Source organism: Aethalodelphis obliquidens, unplaced genomic scaffold (assembly GCF_003676395.1).
Source record: "Aethalodelphis obliquidens isolate GAN/ISIS:26980383/991018 unplaced genomic scaffold, ASM367639v1 scaffold26, whole genome shotgun sequence".
NCBI lineage: Eukaryota > Metazoa > Chordata > Mammalia > Artiodactyla > Delphinidae > Aethalodelphis > Aethalodelphis obliquidens.
Genome location: NW_020837970.1, coordinates 11,185,416 through 11,199,504, shown reverse-complemented (window position 1 = coordinate 11,199,504; position 14,089 = coordinate 11,185,416). Strand labels below are relative to the sequence as shown.

General features: G+C 39.0%; 1 protein-coding gene across 13 annotated transcripts in view; it reads left to right on the top strand.

The window, feature by feature from the left end:
• CSNK1G1 (casein kinase 1 gamma 1) overlaps window positions 1-14,089 on the top strand; it is a 153,680-nt gene that overhangs the window by 115,733 nt on the left and 23,858 nt on the right. For all 13 annotated transcript variants that reach the window (XR_003436395.1, XM_027123282.1, XM_027123277.1 and 10 more), the window contains 6 exons: window positions 324-475; window positions 2,010-2,244; window positions 6,714-6,799; window positions 8,702-8,786; window positions 9,056-9,204; window positions 9,850-9,954. Coding sequence is in view for 12 of the 13 variants with exons in the window: in XM_027123282.1 (XP_026979083.1) it covers window positions 324-475; window positions 2,010-2,244; window positions 6,714-6,799; window positions 8,702-8,786; window positions 9,056-9,204; window positions 9,850-9,954 (812 nt within the window). In the remaining variant the exon portion in view is untranslated. The remainder of the gene's footprint in view (window positions 1-323; window positions 476-2,009; window positions 2,245-6,713; window positions 6,800-8,701; window positions 8,787-9,055; window positions 9,205-9,849; window positions 9,955-14,089) is intronic.

Genomic DNA, 14,089 nt, shown 5'->3' with positions numbered 1-14,089 from the left:
TGGGGGAGAATAGTTTACGCTCTGATCCAGCAGTGGATCAGGGACCATTCTCTGTCCTACATAGCAGTGGAAATGCCTTTGGCACTCTGGTATTAAATAACTGCTTATTTGAACATATTGTGCAATGGCTTAGCCTTTCCCACACATTACTAGTTCCCTTTGAAGCTGTTGTGCTCAGTTTGAGTTCTCCAGTAGGGACTATGAAAGAAAACAAAAATCTCACAAGTTATATTTCCTTTTTATCTACTTAGTGCTGTTGCAGCTATCTCATATTTTGGTTTTTGTGTCCCTCACTCTGCACCCTATTTTCCCTCTGCTTTCAGGTGAAGGTCTCCCACAGGTGTATTACTTTGGACCATGTGGGAAATACAATGCCATGGTGCTGGAACTTCTGGGCCCTAGCTTGGAGGACTTGTTTGATCTCTGTGACCGAACTTTTACTTTGAAGACTGTGTTAATGATAGCCATTCAGTTGGTAAGTTGGCGTTGCCATTCTGCAGAAGGATAGGCGGGGCGGGTCTCCCAGCCACATCCTTGTGTCCCTGTTGGTGATTTACTAGCTGTAGTGACACCTAGTGAATGCACACTTACTGGCTGGGTGGCATTCTAGGAAGCTGGCTGGGGCAAAAAGGGTTAATCCAGAGAAGTCGCACTGCATTTGCTGTTTTCTCTATTTTAAGAATTTGCACCTTGGAGCAATACTCTGACCTTGACTGAAGTGGAAATTTATTTAGGGAGAAAGAGGATGATTAGGAAAAATTGTACAAATGCAAGTAACTTCTTTGTTGTTTTATTTATACGTTTTAAACACATGACCGTAAAGTTTTGTCATGTCCTCCCTCTCTCCTTACCATCGCATCCAAGAAAAGATTGGAGATGTAACCCACTGCCCTAAAATCAGATTCTGAAGTTGTGTGACCAAGAACCTGCCTTAGTTCTCTTGCCTCTAGTTCTCACAGAGACTGAGACAGCTGAAGAGGCAGCTTTCTCAGCTCCTACCAAATTACACACTAGTACCACTTTAAGGAACAGTTAAGACAGTTCCTTTGAGAACTTTGTCATCCCCTAAGCAGAAGGATGTCTTTATTGGTCTGAAATGGTGATGGTCTCACCCAGTTTAAAGACTTGGAAATGTTAGAAAATTGATCTTGACTTTTGAGTCAAAAATTCAAATGCTCATGCTTCCCTTTCTTTACTAAGTAGAAAAGCTTTGAAGATAGAAGTGAACTTAATGAAATTTGAATAATTTTATGATTATTATTTTGGGATATGTTTACTTTCTCATAAAACCTATACTCCTACCTCTGCTGTTAGTTAGCTCTGTGATATCAGTCCAGTATTAACTTCTCTGGGCCTCACTTCCCTTATTTCTGCAACAAAGAGAGTATAGGAAGGTGTGGGCAGGAGGTGAATGTGGCAGTGGCACCTGTCTTCAAAGGCCACCAACGTATTCTGATTTCCTGCCTGGGAGTAATTCTTGCCTCTCAAATGCTTACTTTCTGAAGTAACATAAAAACACTAACTCTATTCATCATTTGCAAATCGTTGCATAACGAAGTAAAACTGTGTATTATCATTTTAGATGAACTGTACTATCCTTCTCTCTCTCTTTTTTTAAATTTTTATTTATTTGACTGCACAATATCTTAGTTGTGGCAGGCGGGCTCCTTAGTTGTGGCATGCGAACTCTTAGTTGAGGCATGCATGTGGGATCTAGTTCCCTGACCAGGGATTGAACCCAGGCCCCCTGCATTGGGAGCATGGAGTCTTAACCACTGCGCCACCAGGGAAGTTCCTATCCTTCTCTCTTTTATCTTGATGTTTGTCATATATGTATTTGTATCAGGAAATATATTCTGGTTTACAAGAGTAAAGTGGCTCTGGGTGGTGAAGAAATGAGTTTTATTTTAATTTCAAAGCTTTGGGCTGATAAAAGAAAACGTTCTGATGTATTTTTACAGTAAACTTTTTTAGAGTAGTATTTCTATCATTGTTTTTCTCTCTTTCAGCTTTCCCGAATGGAATACGTGCACTCAAAGAATCTCATTTACCGAGATGTCAAGCCAGAGAACTTCCTGATTGGCCGACAAGGCAATAAGAAAGAGCATGTTATACACATTATAGACTTTGGACTGGCCAAGGAATACATTGACCCTGAAACCAAAAAGCATATACCTTATAGGGAGCACAAAAGTTTAACTGGAACTGCAAGATACATGTCTATCAACACGCATCTTGGCAAAGGTGTGTTTCTTTTCAGCTCCATGAAAGCGGCAGGTTGTTAAAACACCTTTTTATTCCCAAAACACTTTTGTACCCATTGTGCATTACAACTTGTGATTCTTATTGCTTCACAGGGTAAGTGATTTTTGTACTTGAGAAATTAAGATAGTAAGTTAGTGACTTTCCTAAGTATCCTGTTGACAACTTAAGGATTTTTCATTCTTTGTTTCCAAATGCTTAGTTTCTCGCAGTGTGGTACCTGAATTGTTGAATTAAGATGATAACATTTTAGTAAGTTTAGTGATAAGTTTGATATTTACATACAAATGGCCCCATATATAACCTGAAAAGGACATCAGGCTGATATCTGCTTTGAGGAAGAGTGCTTCACTAAAACATGGACTAGCCTTCTGTTCTCTGTGCATAGTTTCGTGACTCATTTTTCAGGGAGAAGCCTATGTCTTATTCAGTGAAAATATATTTGCCTTTCCATGAGTCTTGAATTTTACGCAGGATAGACAATTTGCATAAATATTGCTAAAAGCTGTAGTCTCACTTGTTAGAGGGACTAGTCCAGGGGAGAGTATTTGCGAGGGAAGCCTAAGGAACAGTGAGAAGGCCCAGTCGGTAGGGCCCTGGGCCCTTGCCAGCTTCTCCAGGAAAGCTTCCCTTTTTATCTGTTTTATATATTGGGCTTTCATTGGAAGATTATATTTGAAGAAAAGCTTCTAAGGTGATTGAAAAGATATGTTCGAAAATCACCACCCTAGAGAGTAGACATATAAACAGAATATTAGACTCCTAGACGTAGCTAATTATGTAAGGTATTTAAATACTAACAAACAGTTTACACAATAAGTATTTTACACAATAGTACATTAAAGCTAATGTAAATCGCTATAAAGTTGCCTCATCAAGTAAACTGCTCAGATATTCACATGAGGATTCTAGTATTAGTGAAGAGTAAAAATGACATTATAAAGTGGTATGATACAACCCGAGTTGAAATGAATGCTGTCAGGATTTTTTCGGTAACCACATGGATATTCTCACTTAACATGATAGTTTAAAATAGTTGAAAATAAGGTTCTCTGGCACTTATTACTGGTGTCACTTTGGACAAGTTACTTAATCTCCCTGAAACTTACCTGTAAAAATAGAGTAACATTTCACAAGGATGTTTTGCAGGTTGAATGGGTGATAATATATGTAACATGGGTCTCTTGCATAGGGCTCAGAATTCCCTTCTTCCTTCCTTTTTACAAGGAGATAGAGTGTGTGGTACCTAGTAAAGTCATGATTGTTTGGGTTAACTGACAGAGTCTAGAAGTTGTTCTAATTCCTGCCTCCTGGGCTCAGCATTTGTGTTCTGATTTTGTTATTCTTGTCAGGAAAGGCAAGAACAGACAAAAGATGCATATCCATGTTGTTTGTATAAGGTACAGTGTAACAGTTAAGAAAAAGGGATGTAAATTCTGGCTTTTCCCCTTAAACCTATGTGGTCCAGTAACCTTCCTTCATCAGCATCAGTTATCTCACCCACCCTGAAAGATGTATGGTAATAGTACCTTATACCGTAGGGTTCTGTGAGATAATGCATATAAACTGTTTAGTGCTTGATGATAGTAAAGACTCTATAATGTTAGTTATCATTTATTCAACAAAATATGTTTTAAGCATCTACTGTCATCAGACTCAGGTTCCTTTATCTCTTGATGTAGCCATTTCTGCTGGAACTTTTGAGTGTATCTCCACGCGTGGACTTCCTGAGTTCCAGAGTTTTTTTCAGGTCAGATCCAACCTGTCACCGTATTTGTCTATAATGTCCCTATTACAGAGAATACATATAGGTGGTTGTCACATGCCCTTTAAACTCTGGCCATGGTCTCAAACCCAGAGAGGTTTCTGTAGGAACCCTAATCCTATTGGTCTTCAAATGTGTTGCATCCTTTATGTTGTAATGAAGAAAAAGGGAAGTGTATCTTCAAATGACCTGGAAAGAGTTGCCTATTAATTTTGTGAGGGCAGAAAACAAGGGAAGCAGCCCCCTAAACCTGATATTTACTACATTAGATTAGCCACCTTCCCACTGATTAAGTCTGCCCATTTTGTATTCCTTAATGTTTGAAGTTAGGGCGAGGACACTGGGTCACCTGGCCCCTTTCCTTCAGCAAAATATATTTGACCTAAAATCAGGGATGTGATGCAGGTAAACCAAGCACCTCTTTCTGATTGGTTGAAAAGCAAGCCTTTATGGTGTGGAAGAATTTTGTGTCCTCCTGGTCTCACTGGTATTGAAACCTTTTTTCTTTGAAAATGAAATATCCTGCATGAAAAAAACAAGGGAAATCCTGAATTGAAATCCTGAATTGAATGAATGTGGAGTGTTCAAAGAAATGTGGAAATAAAGCATGGCTCTGATTTTCACTCTCATGTTTTTTGAAAGGCCTTTATGATTTAAATTATTGTAGATTATTTTAGAATTTTAGAAATGGAAAATGACTTTTCAGAGTATCTAAATCAACCACTTGTTTTTCAGATGAGGACATCGAAGCCCAAAAGGTGACTTGGCCATGCTTAATTTTGTGTGGATTAATAAATTAATAGAAAGGACAGGCCAAGACCTAGATAACCTGACTCAGGAACCATTATTTTTCCTGTTATCCCATATTCCACAGCTTTTCTTCGTGGTTTTAAGTATTTGAAGAGTTACTTTATTACTTATTCCAGTGAGTTTAAATGTGTTTATTACATTTTTTGGTTTTTGATTTTATTTTAAATCTCATTTTATAATGGCTTTGCTGTGAAGAGAAGCTGGGCTTATTTCTGTAGGGCCGATCAGTCATTGAAAATGTGGAGAGTTTCGCCCTCTAGTGCTCAACTGTCTAAAGTACAACCATTTGTCCCCTGAATTATTTATTACCAAGGGGCCCCCTTACAGGAAGTGGATATAAAAATGGAGAGGCGATGAGTAGGTGTGATATAGTGTGAGAACCTGCAGAGTGTGGTTTCTCTATCTGCCCTGTTTTGTGGGAGGCCTCAACTCACCCTGCTTGTTCTTTCTTTATTGGTGTATCTTTAGGTTCTGTTAACAAAATCTGTTTTTGTCTGTTGACAAAATCTGTTTCTTTAAGTTCTGTTAACAAAATCTCTTTTTGTTTTCAATTACATATGAAATTTATTGCAAACTTCAGGCAAGCCTTGTAGTCAAAAGCTTCTGATGGCCTTGCTGTTTTGCTTCATTCTTTTTAAGATTATTTCAGTTGCTCTGTATCAGCTCAACTTTATGTTATTTATGTCTCTTGTCAGGGTGCCGCCCCTTCCCATTAGTGACCTCATTTCCAAAAACCTCCTTCAAAGTACAATTTAGAAAGTTGCCTTTTCTTTCTTCATCTGCCCTGTAGAGTACTATGCACTCTTTTTCATGCAAATTTCCTGTAATTGGAGGCGGCAGTTAAATGTGTTGTGCTTTTGTATTTTGGGTTACCTGAGTAGCTTTCCCTGCCTCCCTGACTCTGTTAGGTTTTACTTCCTGCACAAAGAAGACAAAATCAAGTTTAAGATAGCCCCTTATTCTTGCATCTGTCATTTCTTTTGATAAAGCCGAGAACTCGATTCTGAAAAATAAACACATGAAATGTCTGAGATAAATTGTAATTGGCAATTAAAAATGGAAGAATGTACTACTTCTATTGTCTGACAGCCAAAGAATGTATACGATGTTTTCTGAGATGTAGTTACAATTTTTTATTAACTATTCTGCAGTTCTTTACCATCCTTATCTTCCCAGTTTAAAGAAAAGAAAGAAAAATCCAGCAACTTGTTTTACATGATAAGCTCTCTGAATGCAGGGATACTGTTTTATGTGCCCACAAAGGGCACCTTAGTAATAAACTTTAAATGTTTCTTTAGGTGGCTATGGGACATGGTACAAATGGGATGAGCTGAGGATTGTGCCCTGACGTTGGCTTACGTTAAACTAAATTTTAAGTGTTAATTTTTATGGTGAATAACAAGCACTAGGCATGTATGCTAGGCATTCTGCAGCTTGTGTCTTTGCGGGCCTAGCCAGAATGGACTCTCTTAACAGCCTCAGCTACTCAATCTGCTGCTCACTTTTCGTGATGGTAACCAAAGAGTAATTGTAGCCCATGTACTAGAAATAACATTTTGTTTAAATTATCTTACTTTCAGGAAGGTGACGGCATAGAGTGAGGGGTGGTTACTCACCATTTGGTGATTTGGACTTGGTTTTAGTTTAGGATTTGCTCTTTTCACTTGATATTTACTTGCCAGTAGCAGATCTAGGCAAAGGAAGTACACGTTGTTTCTGGTTTTGATCTAAAATACTATCCCTGATTTAGATATACAAAGAATTAGTAAGCAGAGCCTTTCCAGAGCAGACGGGTTTCTGAAGGGATTACTTGGTTTTGAACCCCTTTCTGCTTTAATAACTGCAAACATAATGTGTCATCTGTCTTCCTTTTTAGAGCAAAGCCGGCGGGATGATTTGGAAGCCTTAGGCCATATGTTCATGTATTTCCTTCGAGGCAGCCTACCCTGGCAAGGACTCAAGGTATCCTTGGAAGTGCTCAGTGGAGGGCTTTGTTTAAATACTCTGTTGATAATGAAGGGGTTGCTTACTTGATGTCTGTAGGAAGCACAAAGGGGAAGATTGGCTGCAGGGATGACAGGCAGGAACGACATTAGTCTATAATGTAAATGCTCACCTGGGCTTTGGAAGCTCTGTTTTGCCCACGTTTACTTCTTCCCCTTCTGATCCTTCTTCCTTATTTTCGAGTTTTCCATAATCTCTTCCCTCATTCCCTCCCAGCCTTGGCAGTGCTGCTTTTCTCTCTGTGTCAGTATGCCTCCTTCACTAACATTATGTAGCAGGCATATTGTTCCCAGGGTGTTGGGGAATTTCTGGAACAAATGGATGATAGCAGCTGCTACACATTTTACCAGCAAGGCCAGCAGGACTAGGTGTGCCCCGAAGGGGAACTGGGAAATACTTGTTCTTCCTATATAGGCTAAGGACCCACCTGAACTAAAACGAAAATCCAGGTTTAACATTGCTGTTCAAGTGTTTAATTGAATAAATGCCTTTGCATAAAATAGCTGTTCCTTGTAAAATGTGTAGTTTAAATAGCCTTCCTTAGGTAGGTGTCAATACAGTGCATTTGTGTCGAAGTTACCTATTAATTATAGTTACAACCATTGTAATGATTACTCTGTGCCTCTGGCGGTTAGACTAGGAAATGGTGAGCTTCTAACCCATTCTACGTCCCATTAGATAGTTAAATGCAAGATATTTTTGAGTTGTGATTTATTTCAACATGTTAGTATGGAAGGAAACTTAATTGGTAGCTTTGGGTACTACTATACCCCTTCCCTCCCGAAGGGCAGAATGATACGTTTTGCTGTGCTTTCTTGGACATTGTCCTGAAAAGTGAGGCTTTTATCCCTTCCCTTTGGGAAGATTTTATTTCTTTCCCGTTAAATTCCTCTCCTAACATCTCCTCCATGGTCTTCTCCTAGTCACATATACCTTCTCATTGATATTGACAGCTGTCAAATAGAGTTTCACATCCGGTTTGCTCATTATACAGCCAAATAATGCATTTGTATATGATTAATTGCTTGAAACTTTCTCATGATCCATGAATCATTTTAGTGGTAGTTGTAGATTTAAAACTCCTCCAGTATACTTCAAAACATAATTGCTTAAAGCCTGGTGCAGCAGGCTAGGCAGAGCCTAATGAGAATCCCTTGAGACCACATTATTGGTCCATGCTCCAGGAGCCCTCTGTCTACAGTCTTGAGCAAACCAGACTTGGCTACTTTGAGCCACTGACATATAGCAAACCTGTCTGTTAGCCATGCCTGTATCATAGTTAACATTTTTTCCCTCTGGAAGCACATTGTGGAAAGGCAGTTGTTTTTTCCTTTTGTTTTAATTTAATTCAATTAATTTATTTTTTATACAGCAGGTTCTTAGAAAGGCAGTTTTCTTACATCTTGTTCTTTTTCTATTCAACTTCACAATAAATATGTTGTGGAGCCATCTGTCTGTTTGCCCCCATTTGGATTAGCAGTGTTTTTAATCTTATCTAGAGCTGATCTAAGGATGAGAAGGTCGAATAAATTTTGAACCCTAGTGGCCATGGGTCATTACTAAGCTGTTATAATTTTGAATTTATTTTCTTATCTTAGCCTCTCATCTCATTACATTTGGTGGTGTTTATCTGAGACTACTAAATGTATTTGCAAGTAAAACTTTCCAGAACAGATGTTTTGTACATATCTAAATATATCATCTCTACTACATTTCTTGTTTGTTAGTATTAGAAAAAACTTGAGACTATCTAACAAATCCTGCCAGTTTGAGTGAAACAGTCATTATGTCCCGAAACATATTGGACCTCCCATACTTAACACCTCTTTCCAACTAACTTTCTCTCTTTCTTCTCTACAGGCTGATACATTAAAAGAAAGATATCAAAAAATTGGTGACACCAAAAGGAATACTCCCATTGAAGCTCTCTGTGAAAACTTTCCAGGTAGGATGCTGAAAGGACACTCCAGCCAGTGTGACTGAAGCTTTGAAGGAGGTGGAGACCATATCTTAGTATTTCTAGATACTCTCCAGAAAATTTATGTTTCCTTTTATTGTTATTTAAATCAAGATAGGTTTTATCACTTTGATTTGGTCCATAAAGAAAACATCAGTGTCAAATAGTCTGTACAGATATTCCTTGCCTGGCCCAAAGCTTCTCCCCATGAGAAGCATTCAGCTAATGAGCATGGCCTTTAACCTCTTTCCTAACAGAGGAGATGGCAACCTACCTGCGATATGTCAGGCGATTAGACTTCTTTGAAAAACCTGACTATGAGTATTTACGGACGCTCTTCACAGACCTCTTTGAAAGGAAAGGCTACACCTTTGACTACGCCTATGATTGGGTCGGGAGGCCTATTGTAAGTATCTTCTTTTTAACGTTCTCGCCTCAGACCAGCACTGTCTCACTACCCTTGCCAGACTTTCTGCTTAAATCTATGGGGGAAAAAAAAACAACATTCCTTTGACTGTAGACGTTCCATTTGCCAGTCTTTTCAGGGTGATGCCAGGGGTCACTCTCACTAGAGTAATAAAGGAGTTACTAACTGTGTTTTTAAGATTATGACCACTGTGTCCTAAGATATCAGAATTTAAGTCAGTTTTTAAGAAGTTTTCTTTGAATGATCCAGGAGCTGGTGCTACATAAGCTATTAAGGTACTTGATTTCCGTCGGGTGGAGCCCAGCACCAGAGGAAACTTCTGAATTTTTTCTTCTGGCCTTGGGTTCACAGGGCCTTAGAGCATACTAACAGTCATCACTGTAGGATGTTATTTTTCTTTTCGAAGGCAAGCTACTCTCCAATGAACTATTGAGGACCAAACTGTCTCCCTTTTGCAGATAAGCAAACTGAAAAGGCAAGAAGACTTGAAACTGGCCTTGGTGTAATAATAACAGTAATAATAATTACTACTGTTCTGTTAGAATTAGAATGATGCTGTCCTTTGCGGAGGCATTAAGTTGGACCTGTTTTCCCCATTTGACTTTTTGTTATGTATTTTTTCAGCCTACTCCAGTAGGGTCAGTTCATGTAGATTCTGGTGCATCTGCAATAACTCGAGAAAGCCACACACACAGGGATCGGCCATCACAACAGCCTCTACGAAATCAGGTATGTGTTGGACCTTCATTGTTTCAGAAATCCCCCTTCTTCGTGGCTAATATTAAAATCCAAATTCTTCAGCTTCTCCACTTAAGCGTATATACTGAAATTAAAGACAAAGGGCTTAGCGTTACTCACTGTTGTGGTGTGGCATTCCAGCATCCCTCAGGGTTGTGTAATAGCACTGAGATGTGGCCAGGTGTCTTACATGAAGCATCTACTCTAGAGAAGCTGGGCCTGTCAAAATCTGTTGGCTGAAAGGGACAGTCTGCCACAGGCCCAAAAACACACTGGATGGACAGGGTAGCCCACTTTGGGTCTCATCTGCAGTCCAGAGTAGAGCTCTCACCCATGCCGGTTTTCCCTTGCTGATTAAGAAAGGTGGGTAATTTGGACTTCCAGCTGACATAGGCATGGACTGGCATCTCCACCCCACCTCTGTCCCTATATCCAGGTTAACTTTATAGCTGGCCAGGATCTGGACCTGTAGTGAAGATTCAGCTTTGCTTTAGGCCATTCCAGAGAAGGCCGTGTCATCCATCCTTCAGTGATCATGGTTTGGGAAGCTAGTGGTTTGGATGAGAGGCTTCTCTCTGCCTAAAGACAGAGGAGGCAAACACCACCCCCTCCCCTGCCAAAAAAAAAAAATCAACAAATTTGACAACGTTTAAAGAAAGGGGTAACTGATTGGGAAGTAAATATGACAGTTTTAATCCTCATTACCCTATATATTGCTAAGAGGAAAATGAGTACCTCAATAGATAAAGAAGCAAAGAATAATAAACAGATAACACACACACACATAATCATATCAAATTAGCTTGTTCCCCGCTCATCCCTGACCTCACAGACATTTTTACAATAAAATGCAAAAAACACTTATCTCACAGATGTACATGTGAAAGTACATAGGTTAAAAATAGAATATAGAATCCAGTTGCCCCCTCTAAAACAAAAACAAACAAAAAAGTAGTATATTTAGGTATACACACACACACATACATACAGTAAAGTATGTACACAAATATAGATAGACTCACCAGTGAGTACATACTTTTGGCATGTATGTGTGGCATGTTGGGGAAGAAAAAAATATGTGAAGGAAGGAAATCTATATATTAGAGAGTAGATAAAAGAGAGAGTAGGTAGGCAAAAAGATGGGGTTTAGCAAACTATGACCCCTAATTGGGTCCAGAGTTACATACTTTAATCAGAGTACTTGGCTAATGATTCTATTTTGACTGACTTGTGATTTGACAGCAGAGTACTGTTGACTTCTGCAGTCGTTCTCCCCTACCCCCCTTTTAAAAAGTGTAGAGTGCACAGTTCAAATGACATTCTCATGCATTGCTCTTGTCTTTGCAAATTGTTACAAATTCTCTAGAAAGTAATTTGATAAAGTTACAATCCTCTCTGATAGAATAATTTTACTTCTTGGAATCATAATAAAACAATCACAATAAAACAGTCCAAGATACAGATTTACTTATGTGCATTAAACTGTCACGGTGCTATTTCTAGCAAAGTTTTAGAAATGATCCACCTATCCAATTATAAGGGAATGGTTATGGATCCGCTCAAATTTTTTATCAAACTGGGTTATAATAAAATGAATTGTAATGCATTTATTCAGTGGAATATTATCTAGCCACTTAAAATAATATTTAGGAAAACTTGTAGCAACCTGAAAATGTTTATGGTTGTCTAGTAAAGAAATCACAATACAAAATTAGAAACACCTCATAATTTTTCTGAAGGGGAAGGGAAAATGAGAAAGTCAATGGGAGGAGATAATGCCAAAATATTAACAGAAGTAGTGTTGGAAGTTGTAGTATTGTGGGTAATATTTTTCCAAACTATTTTTTTTTTTTTTTTTTTCCCCGCGGTACGCAGGCCTCTCACTGTTGTGGCCTCTCCCGTTGCAGAGCACAGGCTCAGGATGCGCAGGCTCAGCGGCCATGGCTCACGGGCCCAGCCGCACCGCGGCATGTGGGATCTTCCCAGCCCGGGGCACGAACCCGTGTCCCCTGCATCGGCAGGCGGACTGTCAACCACTGCACCACCAGGGGAACCCCTACAAACTATTCTATAATGGAGTTATGTTACCTTATAATGAAATATACATTTAAATAGTAAAGGTATGAAAGAAATAAAAAAATAATTTAAGTAGTCAGTGAAATCATAACATACCTGCCCATCATAAATATTGAATACTTATTCAAATAATTCAATATTTATTTGAATAAATATTCAAATAGTTTTAGAATATTTGAAAACTAAAATATGTGTTTCCTTTAGTTTCCCTTGTCTTTTCTGCTTCAGTGAATTCATAATCAATGTTGCTGTTTTGAGTGAATTTTAAAGGTATGGGGAAAAGAGATGGTTGAAAACCTAGATTTCCGGGGTGGAAAATGAGGTCATACCTAGTATCTGAGTAAAAGTACAGTGAATTTCAGTATACTTTCAAGTGAAAAGTCATTAAACCCGGGTATGTAATTAGGAAATCTCATCTACAAGGCAGTAAGCTTCTTTGTGAAGACTTGAGTCTTGAAAGCGTGTTTGATTTTTTTTTTTTCTTTTAGGGTTTTTAGTATCCCATGGCTGCTAAGGGATTGAAATTCCCCACATCAGTGCAAATTTTATACCTCCTTTCCAGCAGGATTCTGAATTCTAACTGGGTAGAATTCTTTCTGTACTGTGCACTGTGGGTAAATGGATTTCTAGTGTCTTTTCAGCCTTTACACTGTGTCTTAGTCTGTGGTCTCATTGCTTTGGTTCCACCTTCAGGGTTTTTTCCTTATGCATTTTTTTTTTTTTTTAAGATTAATTCTTTGCAAGTTTTGAAATCAGCCAAAGAAGACACTAAAATCTCTCCTTGAGAGAGATTGAAAGGTATTAACTTTAGGGACAGCTAACCTTTCTTCAGCAATTTTGACTCGGTAAATCTAGCTAAGGACTTGCTATGTGAAAGTATGTCCTGGAGATACCAAGATAAGTAGGGAGTCCTTGTCCTCAAAGAACTGACAAGCAGATAAGCCAGGTGGCCAGATAACTTATAACACAAGGCAGAACAGATAAGCATCCCAAATCACAATCTTTAGGGACTGGAAGGAGACTTTTCATCTAATCTGAGCATGACAAAGAATTTCATGAAAGAAGCTGCATTTGAAATGCTCTTGGAAGAATTGGGTGGAAATGAAAGAGGCATTCCAAGCAAAAAGGAAATATGAGCAACAGCAAGTTATCTAGTTGCATTTTGCTAAAATATATTCTGTGAATAAAGGAGACAAGGCTAGGAAAATAGGTTGGAGCCATTCGATAAAGCTCCTGAAATGCTGGGCTACTGGAGAGTTAGTGCTTAATTTCAGTAGGGAATAGGTACTAAAGGTATTTGAACAGAGGGGTGATAAGATCAAAACTTTGCTTTAGAAATCTTTCAGCATAGAAGGTGGTAGTAACCTGGCAGCCAGCATGGAGACCAATAAGACAGTGAGTTCCCTTGAGAGGTAAAGGGGGTGCATATGGACTGTAGTGGTGAGAATGAAATAAAATTGAAAAATGATACAGGGATATAATCTATCAGAATTGGGAGCTCACATGTATGGCAGGGTTGAGGGAGAAGGATGGGTCAAAGCTGTTGCTGTGCGCTTCAGCTGAAGATGGCTGGCAGGCAGAGGACGACTCTCAAAACCTGAGAGCTCTTTGGAGATGACATTGATGATAATGCTTGAAGAGCCTACTTATTCTGAATAAATCTGCCCATCAATTGTGTGATAGAGGAGAAGGATGAGGAGCTCAGAACTTGGTTTTCGCTTATCCCAAGCCTTAGGCTGCAGGACACTTAAGCTTTTGGGGGCCTCAGCTTCCACAAATGTAAGCCTTGTAAGGGCAGAGATTTTTGTTGTTTTGTTCACTGCTGTGTCCCTAACCCCTGAAAGAATGTCTGGAATAGTAGGCACTCAGTAAATAATTGTTTGAATGATGAATGAATGAATCTGTCAAATGAGGAGTTTAGATGAAATCAGATATTTGTTTAAAATATAGATTTTTGGGCTTCCCTGGTGGCACAATGGTTGAGAGTCTGCCTGCCAATGCAGGGGACACAGGTTCGAGCCCTGGTCTGGGACGATCCCACATGCCGCAG